A 16,517-nucleotide genomic window follows, 5' to 3' on the forward strand; every position below is an offset into this window, starting at 1 on the left:
ATCCAAGAGAAAAAGCATTTAGGAACATATGCATGTTCTGAAATCATCTAAATTCAGTAAAACTCTTTTTATTGTGATTTCTTTTTATCAGAGCTTATAAGGAGAACACAAAAAAATTATACACTTGAACTCAAAATAACACTAGGTGACATCTTTATAAAACATATTGATCCAGGAAATAGGAAAGAATGGTAGATTTAAAGTGCAGTGGAAGTAGTGCATTTCTGGCAACCCAGAATGTTTTTCACTAGGGTGCAGTAATAGGATGGAGCAGAGTATTACAAAACATAACTTTCTCTAGGAAAGCCAGTCTCTCCAGTTTCCCTTTACAGTCAATGGAAAGAGACAAGCTCCTTCCAAAGGAATCTGACTTTGATTCCACCAATTTGTCCTCTTATGTCTTCTTAGGGAATCAGTCTCCACTGATCATTACTTAAGATCAGCTTCACTAGGGGAAGTTAAGTTTTTGTGACTGGGCCCATGATCCCTGTATTTCCACTTGAACACCAGATTGGAAATTTGAACACTTCTGCTCTACTTTTTAGTGATCATAAATTCTTGCTGACATAAACTCATCCACAGTGCACCAGAACAGAAGGAAACACTGAATGGCAACAGTGAGACAAAGCCCATATGGTTACATGACCATTCCTATTGCTTGACTATTAACAATTTTGGAGTAGTCAACGTAGGTGGACTTAAAAACCTGGAATGAGCACGGAATGACTTACCACAGAGTAGGAATGTCGCAGCAAAGTAGGAGAACCTCTCTGACATGCCATTTCCCTACAATATAAATCAGCAACTGCAATGGAATTGGACTTCTTTTTTGTAAAAAGTGGACCTTCACTCCCTTGAACACAGGAACACAAATAGTAAGAAAATATATTTAAAGATGATGCTCAGAACTCAACTGTACTATGGATGCTGACATACAAAGAAGAGATGCATTTCAAAATCATCAATACTGGCAAGATCTCACTGGTCAATTCTGTGTGCAATAGGCCAAGAATGTTGTCAGTGTGTTTTAGAGCAGAGGGGCCATACTCACTTGACATTCTTCAAGTAGGACCTGCACTGGTGATGTGTGATACAAAATTTCCATTGGGTTGGGATTATTATGCATGTTTCATAGCACATGTTTCTGCTACTTCAGTGTAAATAACTTTTTAAAATAGAAAAGAGTTGTATTTCAATAAATTTGCACTCCCACATTTATTGAGAATGAAACATCAAATACCACTCTGGATTTGGTGATTTAGGAGACCTTTGGTGTCCTTATCTGGAGACATTTGATGTCCCTTTTCTCAAAGCTACTTTTAAAACCCAAAATCACTCCTGCATTTTTTATGAAAACAACTTTTCTACATGGGGCAACAAAGAGACCTACAGAAATTAAAAGTGGTGCTGAATGATATAAGGAAAAGAACAAAGCAGAATAAAAAAATTTCCTTAGGATTCTCTGATTCCAAAATTCAAATTCTTAATCTGTGTTGATTTTAAGTAATCAGCTGTTCTAAAACAAGATCAACATTTGAACAACAAAAAAGATACATTAAAAATTAAGGCTAATTTCATTATTAAGTTGCTGGTGTTATAGACAGAAATGCTGTCTTTCTATAAGTTAAAGGCATTCAAATGTCCTGGTTGCAAAGAATGGTGTTGGGCTGAACATAAACCTGTAATTTACACTTTCTGATCAATTAGTTATCTTTGGGATAGGGCTTGTTTCACCTACTTTATTTGTTAATAACATAGTCCTCTATACCAGATCTGGTTGTATGAACTTTATTTACAGACTACCGAGGGAACAGGAGAGTTTCTAGATCACAATACACCTGACTTCATGATGAGACAAATTGGGCTGTTGAAGCTCTTGCTTTTTGTCATATAAGGCTTTAAAAGCAGCTCAGAAATAGACAGAAAAAAGTCAAAATCTAAATTCAGTTGCAAGAATTTTACTCTTTCTCTCTACAAAAAACTGAATGCATGACAAACTAATTCTAAATGTATAACTGTGTAAAATTCTTCAAGGGCTTAGTTTTGCAGCTGAAGCACATACCACAAACTATTTTCCAATGCTACCCCAAGCAAAATTTTAGATAGTTTTTTTCTTCATGGGAGGTGTTAAATCTCAAATACAAATGAAAAACTGATTTATAGCCATAGTCTAGGCCTAGATACATTAGGTTTGGATTACAAAAAGCAAAAAAGAAAAGAAAACCAATTACCTTCACTATCAATATCATCACTCAAAGGAAAAATACTGTCCACTAATGGGTCAGGTATGAAATTCCAGTCATCGTTTCTGTCCACTCCATCTTCAGACAAGTTTGGATCAGAGGAGGCTCTTGATCTATCCTCTGAAATGTTCTTCATCTGGAATTTGAGCACCATCCTTGCCAGTGCAGAACCTGCATCTATATGTACAAGAAATAGATAAAATAATCTCCAAGAAATCTAAGTAGCTTCAAAAAATAACAGAAATAACTTGATTTATTTTCAAAGTTTTGCTAAACTTTCTAGATCAATCTGAGTGCTACAAAGAGATTCTCAACTGGAAGTCTTCACCAAAAACACATTCATAGTATCATCAAAGGATATTGACACATTTTGTACAGCAATTTCTATATATACTCACTCTGTTTTCTTGTTTGAGTAAGTTTATCTGGGAACAAAGGAATGAGCCAGGAAGGCTCTAATCTGCCAAAACCAAATCCTCCAAGACAAATACTGCTGTTGGTGACATCAAGGCTAAGCTTCTTTAAGAGCAAGCTGATGATTTGGCTATCTCCTCTCTTTATACTGATGGTCAAAGCACTTCGAACATCCTGCTCTCGAGCACCACTGGCTAATAACAATTCCACCAATTTAGGATTACTTCCTTTCTCACAAACCTAATAGAGAAAAGCAATTAAAACAAACCAAGAATATGAAGCATTCAAGTAACACCTCAGACTGCATTAAGACACGTGTCTCAAATTCAGAGTGACTTTATTTTTAGGATTGTGTCTCTTTCTCAGTTATGCAATTCCTTACTCCTTGAAGCATATGCCTGCCTAAGGTGTCTGAGTACCAATTCCAACTTTCATGAAGGCTTTGCCCAAATGTATCAAATGCTTTAGATCTGCAATTTTTGTCATAAGTGCACACAATTTTCAGGCAGAAATGAATGGTAATTTATCTAGTTTGGTTATTGCATGTGTGGCCTATTGCAACTCCATTTATTTATCTGTTTAGTGGAAAATAGACACTTAGGGGTTATCATCTGGATATTTAATGAACAGGCAATAATAGTCAGTCTCATCAAGCCTTGTCTAATGATAGTGAGCTCAGCTCTACTGCCTTTAACTACCTGAAAGGAGGGTGTAGCCAGGTAGAGATCGGCCACTTCTCCCAGCCAACCAGCGACAAGAGGACATGGCCTCAAGCTGCCCTAGGGTAGGTTCAGGCTGCATATCAGGAAGAGTACCTTCACTGACAGGGTGGTTAAGCATTGAAACCCTAAGTGGTGGAGTTCCCATCCCTGGAAGTGTCCAAGAAAGAACTGGATATGGCACTTAGTGCTCTGGCTTAGTTGACAAGGTGGTGTTCAGCCAAAATTTGGACTTCATTATCATGGAGGTCTTTTCCAAACTTTATGTTTGTATGGTTCAGTCAGCTCCTCCCAATCTCTAAGTCTGCATTGCTACACAGACCTGTGATTGTGAGTATTAAAAACATTTTCTAGAAATACTTTCAGTGACTTCAATACGTCCACTGTGGTTTGCTAACACTGATTTGCCTACCCCACACTCTATGAATGGATGGTCAGTTCCAAACCCAGCTGTGCTTCATCACCCAGAAAGTTCCACCAGCACAACTGAACACTTCCTAATTCCCTTCAGGCAGTATTAGTGGGGTTCTCTCAGACTATTTAAAACTTTGACACTGAACCAAAATAAAGAAGTGCTTATGCATATCACTTAAAAAAAAATTAAATTTAAAGGTGGTCACAGTTAGCAAGAAGCACTTGTGGGCATGTGGGAGCAGCATCTCTGTTCTCTGTGTTCTGCCAAATAAATATTTACATGACAACATAAATAAACCCAAAATCACAAACTGGTAAGCAATAAAATTGTATATGTATTTCCATGTATTACCTGATAGATCAAAGAGTTTGTCTTTGTCTTCTTATTCATATCAGCTCCCAATAGAAGCAAACATTCAGCCATAATACTGTTGTACTCCATACATGCTTTTTCCAGCATTGTGTTTTTTAATTCATCATTTTCAGCTATTTTAGCAAAACATCTACAACACAGGCTTTGAAACTGAATGGGAAGACAAAGAATAAAAGTTAAAACAAAAAAGCACCAACATTTTTCAGCTGTGGAACTGTCAGAGAAAGAAGATACCTGCTGATCTCGCTGGTCAGTGAAACACATAGACATCTGGTAGAAAATGACTGTGTCAAATGATTCATTTACCAGCAGCTTTGCAAAACAAGGTGACAAACCAAGAATTGCCAAGATTGCATGAAATCCCTAAGAACACGATGAGAACATTGAAAGAAACACAGTGTTAAAAAGTATCGCTTTAAAACAGGTCATGCAACAAAATCAAATTTCAACCAAAAGATTTGTGCTTTAATTTTTTTGTCTTCCTTTAAAATGTGCAATAGTTAACAAATAGGAGAGGTTTGGGAGAGAAGACAGAAATAGCAGGTATCTCTATTTATATAGCTGTAGTTACATGCTTGTTTAGCTGACCCACTTAAACAGGTATTAACTGATACTTTGAAAAGTCAAATATGCACCATAATATCTGACAACATCCTGCCTGGCCATGACAAATGTACTTGTGATTTCCTGAAAATGAAAAGAGGAAACAATCTCCTTCTAATGATTTGGAATGAAGATACATCCCTTATTTCAGTGTGTTGCTCTGTAATCCCTGAATTTCAAAAGAAATATTAGACTAAATGAAAAACTTAACAGGTGTATCTAATAACTAAGAAGAAATACAAAATTATCCCCTGATTCTGCAAGTGATGTTCACCTAGAAGGATGAACTGGGTAAATTATGGACTCTTTGTCCAAACCCAATTGAAACTAAATCATTTAAAGCAACTTCCTTATTCCAGCGTATCATTTTCATTTCTCTCAACATTGGTTGCTAAGCTAAATGTGGAAAGGCTGGACAAAAAACAGCAGTAAAGGAGGAAGGCTGTATTTGCAATATTTTCATATTCATCTGAAAGAGAAATATAGAAACTCTCACAGAAAGCTGATATCACATGCAAACTCTATCCCACTAGAAAAATGAAACAGGTAGCAAACAAGAAAAACTTCTGAAGCAGAGGAAACAGAACTTTACACAAGGATTAAATGTGTTTAATGTGTTTTGTTTACAGACAAAGAACTCTCCCGCCATATACAGATGTGGGTCTAGAGTCAGATAGTATTCCAGTAATATCTTTTCTTAAATACAGCATTTCTACACTAAGCTTATTCCTGGCGACAAGGCTGGGAACGAAGACACCTTCGATGACTTCTCAAAGAAGGGCAATCAGTACTCTAATGATGGTTACTTCATGAAAAGGTTACAGATTGACAGAATGATGGATCATGACTGAGAAATTTGTTCTAGTTTGCAGATCTCAGAAGTTTTAGATAAACACTTAACCTATGCTTACACATTCTGGATTGAATATATGCCTCCAAGAAAACCATCTCTACAATAAATGTCTCAGTTTAATTACAAAGGTTCTAGTCATCTAGTAATTTCAATAAAATCAAAATCAAGTAAGTAAAATAACGAATTATACTTAAATGTAACTATATTCAAATAATTTTCTGTGGTTTTGAGTTTTGTTTTTATCTTCAAAGACAGAAATGACACATACATGCATCTGGATTTCGGTGACTTCTTTAAATCGTCGCAGAGTAGAAACCAGAACTGCTGACAGGACATGCATGGTTGCAATACACAAACTCTTCCGTGTAATCAAAGAGCGTAGAAGACTCAAACCCAAACACTGTATGTCTAGAAGAAAAATAAATATTATTCAGACACTGATAATTCAGACATTCTGAGTGGAATAAACCCATGACTGAAGTAGTCTTTTAGTAACATTCCAGAAAGTTACTTGCACAAGCTATTATAGGGCCAGGCATAACTACAATGTGGGTGAATCTGAGGACTGTGCAACACTGCAGCTTTCTCTTGCCATGCAACCTACATCACATTCAGCACTAAAGAGAGCAACAGATCTGGTACAAACCTCCTACCATGCCATTCTCATTCTGATGACAAAACACCTTCCCTACCTTGTTCATCTGGATACATCTGTAGGGTGTGAAGCACAGTGTCAGTAGCTCCTTGCTGGGTTAAAATTTCCAGTGCACCAGTGCACTCAGCTACAGAACCAAGCAGTTTTAATCCACACTTCTGAATGCTAGGATTTCCAATAAACTAATGGAGAAAGGAAGATAAAATCAGATCAAGATTGTTCTGCTTACAATGGCAACAGAAGAGTTGCTTGTTCTTAAAGCTGCTCTGCAATAACAAGTGAATGTTGCTCTTAAGTATGTGAAATTACAGCTGATGTGACAATAAATAACAACAATCACAATTCCAAAAAGATTTTCTTATCAACCATCAGTTTCAGATGATCATAACTTCCCCGGATTTTCATATTTGATTCTGAAAATATTCCTTAGCTACTTTTCTAATGAAAAATTGGATTTTTTTCCTTCAAGTTCTCATTGATAAGTTTACACCATTTTTCTAGGTCAAGCAGAGGGAGAAAGTGTACTTCCTTTGTGGTTAAAAAAGAAAAAATATGGTTTAAATATCGGTTTTTGGTTTGGGGTTTTTTTTTTTTGAGAACTGGAACAAGCGATAAACACACTGGCAGTTGAAAAATATTAAAAGAAAAAGATATGAAGCAACATACCTATTACCATCCCCCACTTTTAGATGGAGGAACCCTAGATGAGGCCTAGATCTCTGTCACAGAGTGTGTCACAGCCACCACAAATCTGCAAAATCTGCAAAATTATTTCAATGGAGTCACGTCCATCTTCCTCCTTATTCTGTCTCTAGTTTTCAATTAAATGTGTCAATTTCTAGCCCTTCTGGCTGATACTGTGGTACCCCCAACCACAAACCAGCTGCATTGGAAAATGCAGTCAGGATGATGACAAAACACTGAAGACCTTCTCAAGCAAAAATTATTTTACCTCCTTTGTTAACTCCTATTTCTGACACCTTCAGGTCAAGATGTCCTTTAGACACTGTAGAACTATTTCACTGATACATTATTTGCTCTGACTTCTATAGTAAGAGACACAAATTTCCTTGACTGAATCTGTTTGGCAAGCATAAAATTCCTGAGAAGGACTTCTAAAAAATTAGGAATTCCTACGTTTTGATTGTGGCCATGTGAACCTTGAAAACCTTGTAGAGACTGGATTCTTCTGAAGTCCATGAAGTTAAACATTTCCAATTACTAGGATTTAAGGTTAATTTGCTGTGCAAACTTCCCAGTGTTTCCTTTGCATAGACTGAAACAGCCTTTCATTTTTCAGCTTCTCCTTCAAGGTACTGTGATCATTCTATTTTACAGGGGCTGGAAAAAGTTGAACAGTGAAAAGAATGCAGACAACTGAGTTGTCCACTCAGTTCTATGTGTAGCTGAGGTGTAGGCATGAGGACACTTTTCATATGTACATTAGCCTGTTTTAAGAAAAAAGAAATAGCAAATAAATTGTATCCTTGAAAAAAAAACCCTATCTTTTTTTTTATTATTTTTTAATAAATATCCTTTGAAATTACTGTATAAAGAATAATCTAATACACTCCAGAAAAGAAAGTAAGAAGAAACCCTAAAAGATTCAGGAAACTTGGGAGTTAAGAGAAATTCTATCAAATCAGTAGGGAAATCAATGCAGAACTAAAACTTACAAATGATTCACTGTTTCAAGTGTAAAATAATGACAAAATCCATTAGAATAAAGCTTTAACTATACCCTGTTTAAAGCATTAAGCACCAATGAGTGAGTTCCCTCCAACAGACACTGGCTTTTAATGACTTTTCCTGTAAGTGCAAAAGCAGCATCTCCCACATCTCTGGAAGAACCATTCTGGTGTTCATTCTTTGTATCTGCAACAATGGAAAACAGCAGATTTCATATTCTCCCCACCATTAACCCAATAATACAGTCTAACAATCAAATGAACACTGAGGTCACTCAGAGACCATATTTCATATCCTGTGGTACTTTCAGAAGACTGCATTGCAGAGACTGGAATCCCTCCAGATTTACATTGTAATGTGAGTACACTGTGCTTGAAAGGAAAATTTCAGCACATATTTGCTCACTGCTTACTATGAAAATACAAAATCGTGCCAAAGAATCTGTTCTAAGGTACATTGCAATATATTACTTTTTTGAGCTATGGAGTTTCCTGATACCTACTTCAGAATGCCTCTTCCTTCTGGTAAAGAAACACCATAGAGAAGCTATAAACTATTTGTTCTTGCTCACTTGGCAGCACATAATAGGACAAATTTTACACACAGATGACATTAAGTGGAATGTGAGCATATACAAAAAAAACGGAGAAAGGTCTTTCAGATTTACCCTTCTTGTAGCATTTGGCACTTGCAGTCAAGTGACACTACAGAAAGTACCCAGAGATCCTTTCAAAGTCACTTTGGCATTCATATTTATTGTGATTATTATTTTTCCCATGAATTACTTTGTTATTCCCTAATTAACCTGCAAGTTCCAACATCCAGTTGGTGCTCTCTGTGTTTGATTACACTTTAGAAGGGCCTCACTTCCAGGATATTGGCAAGCAAAGTGCCTTGCCTCCATGTTAGAATACATATATCAAATCTAAATCTTGCTCTTCATTGAAAAAGAGAAAAGTATTAGGATTAGAACTCAAATAATAGAAGGAAACAGAAAATCTGCAATCAGTCTGCATATAAACCAGGTTACACGGTTACTATTTCCAGAGTTATTAGTAAATGTTCAGCTCAAACTGCTGATACTTGCAAAAAGTTGTTGTGAAAAAAACATCAGTATCCCATGTCTGTACTCCTACACTCAGTATCAGAGGAAAAAAGCAAGATTTATAGCAGTACACTGACAAAAAGAGTTAGAACTTTTCCAAAATGATACTAAAGCCATAAAATTAATAAAGAACATTTTCCACCCTCTGGATTGCTGATAGAGGGTTTTTTTGGAAAGGAATTTCTAACTAAACTAGTCTGTTTGGTTTCTCCTTTCTGATAGAAAGCAGTATATAACTACTATAAATATATAGATCACTGTCCAGTTTTTATGTTCCTTCCAAGAGACATTATCAAAACAATTGCATTTTGTGGTATAACAATGTTCATGTCATTATCATGGTTTGCTCTCAAAGGGCATTGATGATGCAAACCACAATGACACTGATAGCTCCACACTTACTCCCTAAATTCCTTAGAAGGAATGGAGCTAACTCTTCACTGATGAAATCAAGGTGAAATCAGCAGTGATAATTTTGGTCTGTTACCTTCAATACCTCAAATATTTTCTCCCATCTGGTATGTTCCTAAAGACTTACAGCTGTTCTTTGCTATGTACAGAACTGCAACAATTTTTTGAAGTCCCATTAAAGGCTGTCTCATTAGATAAGAAAGACTAAAACCCAGCTATCTGATTCTATTTTCTGATTTAGTGTATGCCTTTGGATGACTTACTGGGCAACATGAAGTGTAAAAGGACTCGAAGTGCTTCCAGTTGTACAGAGAGTGATTTTTCATGTTTCCTCATGGCTTTTACAACTTCTGATACTGCTACTGTCATTACATCCAGATGAGGGAAACTGAAAATATTGTTTATAAAATAAATAAAAAGAATGCATTTCTAAATTTCACATGTATTTGTCCTTAATTAACACTGTATGATAACCCTTTGGAACACTGTAAATCTGAAACATAAATTAAACTGTGGTACTCTTCTTCATCATAGCACACTATTTTCATTCCATTCCATTAATTCAGTCTGTGTAAACAATTGCATCCTAGCCAACAAGAAAGTAATATTAACAAAATGATATTTTAATAATCAGAGGTAATTTAGTGGGAACTTTCTTATCTCTCAATGGAATTCAGAGTGGCTAACAGAAGGGGAGACCACCCAACAACTGTCTATTTGAATCTCACTGCTCAAGAAGCATGAAGGGAAGAACATGCAGCTCCCTACATACACCCACTTGGGCATTTGGCTACAGGGCTTACCAAATTCCATGTCTTAAACAGGGCTGTCAGTTTGTGGTCAATTTCACTACCAGTCAACAACTTAAATGTAATCATTCTTGGCACAGAATCTCAAAACTCTTCACCATGAAAGTGGACATGCATTTCTAATTTTATTACCTTCCTTCAAAAACATGATTCAGAATCCTGCAGGCACTTTCAACCACTTCAGGAGAATGTGGGTGTTTCCTCATTATATCCAAAACATTCATATGTATGCCTTTAGCCAGTAGTGTCTTCCTAATATTTACTAAAACACAAAACAGCAAGCATCCTATAAGTAAATCTTTCTTTCTGTGTAGTTCTCAAAACCAACTTTTTTCCCCTCCTTTTTTTTTTCAATGTTTTCGCCTCATCAAAAAGACATTATAGTATCAATTAAAATGGGAAACGATTTGAGCTGAAGCTGACTTATATTTGCAAAGCTTAATCAAACACCTTATAATTTCTGACTGTCTAATAAGTTTCTATACATCGGCTACTTTTGCTTAGGTAAAGTTAACATACGGGAAGAAGAATGTATAGCCTCACTTATATTTTCAGAAGTGTTAATTCTTAAACTTTTTCCTTGTAATTGCATTCTGTGATCATGTAGGAAAGCTAGAGCTTAAAACTTTAAAAAACCCTTCTAACTTCCAAAGTTAAACTTAAAAAATGAACTTATATTTATTAATTCTCTTTACCTTGTTAATTCACATTTTGCAAATTCAAATATCCAAGCACATGTTGTAGCTATAACTGTAACTAATAAAAATTAGAACACTATTAAAATTATCATAGTAACTACCACCAAATCTTGTTATTCCCAGTTCAGTACATCCATTTCAGATGGTTAGTTCAAGCAATACTGCATTATGCCAGAAGGTTTTACTAAGCTTCTTTACGTCTATCATTTCTGCTGTAAGCACATTAATTCAGGGGGAAAAGAAAAAGGAGAATAATTATAAAAAAAGAAGAAAAACTTGCTTTAGACTTCCAAGAGGAATCAGAGGCCCACTTGTCAGTAACATGCTATGAGCGTACCTGGTATATGACAACAGTATGCATTCATTTATGAGATCTATTTCTCAGTATAGATACATATTGATCTCATAAATAATTATAAAACCTTTTCCGTGTTAGGTTTTATGAACTTGGATGGCTCAATAAACTGGTGACAAAACAATGCTTTCTCACCTAGAGAATGGTAATTAACTGCTAGGATTTTTCTTCCTATCTAGCCAGTGGTTTTCAATGTGCAGTCTACAAACCCCTTGAGGTCCATAACCATTTCAAAGGATTCTGTGAAAGTTATCTAATAAAAGCAGGCCAACTGTCAGTAGGCTTAAATACTCTACTCAGGGGTCCACATCTCCACTGAAAAATTTTGAGGGGGTCTGCAAATTGAAAAAAGTTAGGAAACCACGTTAGGGACACAATCAGGAGTAAAGCAATCTTGAAAACTGTCATGCACATGCTTAAGTTTCTACACAATTTGATCCACTGAAGTCAACAGGACTGTGTTAAGCAAGAAAGTGGTATTTGTTGGGCTGTGTTCCTTATTCATGTGATTTTTCAACAAATGCTCCTCTTGACGAAATTCAAACATGTGATAAATATTTAAACAAGCATACAAAGAGAGCACAGTTTTTTCATGTCTCCTACTCCAAAAAGTAGCAATTGCAACACATAAACTGGCAGAGAGCTCTTTATTTCCTCATATTTTTTGATACTAGCCAACAGTAACTTTTTCAAAGCAAGGAATAAACTTCCTACTTATCACAACAACATAATATTTTAATCACAGGGAGTATCGTATTCATTCAACAATATACTAAATTCTCTTTAATATTTTTGCAATAACTTTCTGCTGAATGAGAAAGAAAAGATAATTAAAATCCCTTACCATTTTGTTGTGACAAAATTGCCAAGGTACTAGCAGCTGCCTGAAACACTTTTGAAGAGGAGTGCATCAGCATGGAGAGCATCACTTCTCTGTCTATTGGGAACCTTTCAGAGAGAAACAAATCACTGCACATTGATTGTATTACAGCAGTTACTTCATAATTGCACTTCAGTTTCTTTAAAAGGTATTACATAACATAATTAAAATTTCAGGTGATTGCTCTTTGTTTCTAATATGTTTCCAGAGCAAAAGCTGACAGAAAACCCTTTTTAACCTATGCAGCTTTGTCTAATCTGAGTCTCATTGAATTCCTTGGAACCACGCTTTCCAAGGTCCAGAAAGGGGTATGAACAGGCTTACAAAAATTGAACGACTAAAATTTTTAGGAAATCTGAAAAATAGTTTAAGTAAAATGGAAATTTTTGTCTTATTCATGCCCAGTAGATTCTCCCTAATGAGGCAGCATTCCCTCTACAATGCCTTTTCATCTCTTTTATGGGAAAATGAGAACTGCTTTTCTACACTCCTTACACACTAGGTATCTTAATCTTGTCTGTTTTCTCAATTCATACATTCTTTATCCCTATTGCAACTGAAGACAAAATTCCTTATGAAATGTAAAAATTAGCTCTAATAGGCTGTATTCTAACACTTTATGAAAACACTAGCAGATTTTCCTGAGTCAAGGTTAGCACACTTTGGAAGAAACTTTTCCAGGTGTGATTGGTCACCATGCATTTCATCTATTACAAAACTAAAAATACTTGAAAAGTGAAACATCGAATAGCTTAATAACAGGCACTCATTTTTTTTCATTTCCAAAAATCCGGTTTAAGACAACACTGACTGGTTATCTCCATCTCCAATCTTCTCATGAAGGTTGCGCTGATACAGAAATAGATTTTTCAAAGCCCAGCACGCAGCCTCCTAAATATAAGCCAAGACAAAAAGATTAAGAAAATATACCTCTACAAGATAAAAATATATGAAAAAACTTAAATAGTTTAACTGCTTTTCAGTTCACAAAAGAGGTACAAGGCACTTTATATAGAAATATAACAAAATGTACACTGTAACATTCTTTATAGCTCAGATAGGCCCGAGTTACAAACATGTGTGACAGTCTCATTATTCAATATGCATCTTGATATCTATTTTAGGCCAAGATTAATTTTTCTGCTGATGGGCCTGTGTTTGGCTGTTGGATACAAAAGAGGTATGTAAACAACAATCTTTTCATGGCCAAAGTTTCAGGTATAAGCCTCATCTTAACTACCTACATTTGACCTGAAGAAGTAACTAAAACCTCTTGAGATGAACATAGAAAGGCAACAAAGGTAAGATTTATTCTAAATCTAAGCCAGACGTTAAGGCCTTTTTTTTGCCTGAGGATATGGATGAGAAAAGCATGCTTCTAAACATTTTATTCAATACATAATACAGTCTTTCCATATTCCCATCATCCATAATTTCTCACCAGCACATCTGTATTTTTTCGGTGCAGTTCTAATGCTCTGTAACACGCTTCCAACCAACATAACTTTTCTTCCTCCTCCTCTTCTTTTCTCTCCTCTAAGTCCCGGTTTAAGAATATTGTTTCAGCTTGAAATATAAAATATTTACAATAAATTGTTACTGTGAAAACAAAACACTTCTATAGTCATGGAGGCACTCACACTGGCAATGTGTGAAAATCAGTGGGAAGATAAGCCTTTTCTGGGAAGGGAGTTATCTTTTGATATAAACTCTGAGACAGACTTGAAAAATGTCTTCAAGGTTATAAAGGGAGTGAAAAACTAAAGTGTAGTGTAGTAAATGAGTCACACAGTTGCAGATCAGTCTAGGCTTTGGCTCTGAAAAGACCTGCATGTACCTCTTTTTGTTGTGTATTTACATACAGAATACTACAGACATAAAATATAAATGTGAATCATTTGCATGGAACCACTTATTACAGAGCCATCTACACTCTGAAGCAATGTTTTTAAAAAACAAAATGCAAATTGCAGTTGCTAAGAGAGAAATAGCTCAGAAAGTGCAACAGAATTTGAAATATATCATTTTCTACCTGTGATTTTCAGCAATTAAGGGAAAGCAAGAGATATCAACACTGAGCATAGTATCTGAGGCATAATGGAATGCATACTGATATCTAATCTTTGCCATTTTGGGGACTCTTAAACAGCATTTCTACTGACTTTTATATGGAACAATTACTAAAGGACAAAGAGGAACAGAGTCTTAGCTTTTTCCCACTAGCTAACTAATTTCTGTCTGAACTGTACTCAAGGAAAAGTTTACATCTTTTAATTGATTTCAGAACTCAAACACAAGCATTGATTTTGTGTTGCTATCAACTGCCACTGTCATACCCGGCAAACACAGCATCAAATCTGTGTTGTTATCAGTGGAGACTTTATGTTAAGTAGGGATTTTCCAAAATTTGTCTATGAATAAACAGATTGCTCTGTTCAGATCTGTGAACATAACTTACCAGCTCTGAACATGGTGCAGTTGTTGGGCATATGATATGAACACAGTCTTATCATAGTGAAACAGCAAACTGTAATCATGTAGGAAATCCAGCTTTGTTGAAGCTGTCCTGCCTGAGGCTTTTGTGTTAAATAAATGGAGTTTGAAATTATTACAGGAAATTACTAGAGTGAAAAAGTTAACAAGTAGATAGAGATTTACTCACTTAGAAGAGCCAAGCAACTGAGACCTGCAGCTTGTAACTTTGCATTTTCAGGATATGTTGTAACAGCCTCCACAATGACTTCTGGAACCTTATGTAATACAAGGATATTGAAAAAATTTCCTGAAACCAGATAAGATATCAAATTAATACAAACATATCTAGACCTTTACATGCATTTAACACAAATTTCTCAGCACACAATGCACAAACTTTGTAACAAATGCTGTTTTTCATACTACAGGGCTTGACACCAAAATTTTATTTGTAGAAAGAAGAGGTTAAGGATAAAAAAAAGTTGGGATCTACAGTTGTTGTAGGCCTTTTTTTTTTTTTTTTGCAAGAGGCAGAAGTTTAATGCAAAATGAAACACACACTGTCATCAAAATAAGAAAAATACAATTGGTGTATCACTTGCAGACTTCCTGCCAGGAAGCAAATGCAGTCCTGGTCCTGAATTCCTGCAATGATTTGATTTATTCTCTGACACAAGTAATTTAACCCTAGTTTACTCTCTGGTTTTGCCCTCCTCATTAAATAAATCAAGACCAGCATTATAAATATAGAATAGATTCCTTCTGGAACAGAAGAAAGCCTTTGGATAATAAATATATTTAAAGCATAACAATTATTATAAGTTGCACAGTATTTTGTATTACAGGCTGAATATAAGGCACTCTCCAAAAAGCAAGCAAATTCAAATAACTTCCTTATTTGGAAGTATTATGCAGAAAATAATAGACCAACACTCACTTCGTCAAATATGGTTTGATAGCTATGGCTTCTATTTTGATATTCAATTTCATTTAAATCTTGATAAGCAAAAATAAGAATCAGACTAGTAATGTGAAAGATCAGTCGTGTGGGCATATTATATCAGCATTGCTGTTTCTTAACATATTTTAATGGGAAAGCTATGTTTGTGTAAATGCATTACTTAACTAAAGAAATTAATAAACCTAGGCTATGTGATGAGGAATTCTGTTGGACTTGGGCTGACCAAACAGGTATCAGCCAGTTAAAATTCCAAAGACAGTCAAATCTAGGATAGACATTACTAGATTAGCAAGAATGCATGATGGTGATTTTGGAAGCTAGTAGATGCTAACTTTACCATTTACTGCCAGTTAACATGGGTTTAGGAAGACAGTGTTCATCATAATAATCTGGGAAGCAACACTGGCTATACACATGAAAATCTTCCAGACTATTTCCAGGAGCACCAAACAATTTCACACCTGTTCCCATAACTGCAAGGTGCTGAGAACACCTCTTCCGTAACTCTACTACAGTAGCTCTTTATTAAGATGAAGGGCTCAAAGAAGAAATGGATCTTGTGGGTCTTCTTCTGCCACTCTTGATTGTTGGTCAGCATAAACACATGGCAAATATCTGATTGAAACCAGGCTGGTTGCACTTACAGCAAGATGAAGGCCTGTCAACCAAGTTGCTGTATCCCCACAAGTGCTTGGTTTCCCTGCTGATCTTCAGTTAGCCTTGCACAGCAAATTGTTCAAGGTTAGCATCACCTCTTGCCAAAAAACCCTGCAATTACCACCTCAACAGACACCACATTTCCTTAAAAGTCTTATCTAGTTTTCTGAAGGGGAATAGAGAATTGCTCTGGGTTGCACTCA

The 16,517-nt window shown here is 35.7% G+C and overlaps 1 protein-coding gene across 2 annotated transcripts in view; it reads right to left on the bottom strand.

The window, feature by feature from the left end:
- LRRK2 (leucine rich repeat kinase 2) overlaps positions 1-16,517 on the bottom strand; it is a 64,475-nt gene that overhangs the window by 33,163 nt on the left and 14,795 nt on the right. For both annotated transcript variants that reach the window (XM_068189715.1, XM_068189714.1), the window contains exons 8-21: positions 14,884-15,003; positions 13,663-13,787; positions 13,033-13,112; positions 12,186-12,289; positions 10,421-10,550; positions 9,743-9,867; positions 8,016-8,149; positions 6,312-6,456; positions 5,888-6,027; positions 4,398-4,526; positions 4,143-4,313; positions 2,642-2,897; positions 2,232-2,420; positions 732-853 (exon numbers count right to left, since the gene is read on the bottom strand). In XM_068189715.1, coding sequence (XP_068045816.1) covers positions 732-853; positions 2,232-2,420; positions 2,642-2,897; positions 4,143-4,313; positions 4,398-4,526; positions 5,888-6,027; positions 6,312-6,456; positions 8,016-8,149; positions 9,743-9,867; positions 10,421-10,550; positions 12,186-12,289; positions 13,033-13,112; positions 13,663-13,787; positions 14,884-15,003 — 1,970 coding nt within the window. The remainder of the gene's footprint in view (positions 1-731; positions 854-2,231; positions 2,421-2,641; positions 2,898-4,142; positions 4,314-4,397; positions 4,527-5,887; positions 6,028-6,311; positions 6,457-8,015; positions 8,150-9,742; positions 9,868-10,420; positions 10,551-12,185; positions 12,290-13,032; positions 13,113-13,662; positions 13,788-14,883; positions 15,004-16,517) is intronic.

This window comes from Anomalospiza imberbis, chromosome 5, assembly GCF_031753505.1.
Source record: "Anomalospiza imberbis isolate Cuckoo-Finch-1a 21T00152 chromosome 5, ASM3175350v1, whole genome shotgun sequence".
Classification (NCBI taxonomy): domain Eukaryota; kingdom Metazoa; phylum Chordata; class Aves; order Passeriformes; family Viduidae; genus Anomalospiza; species Anomalospiza imberbis.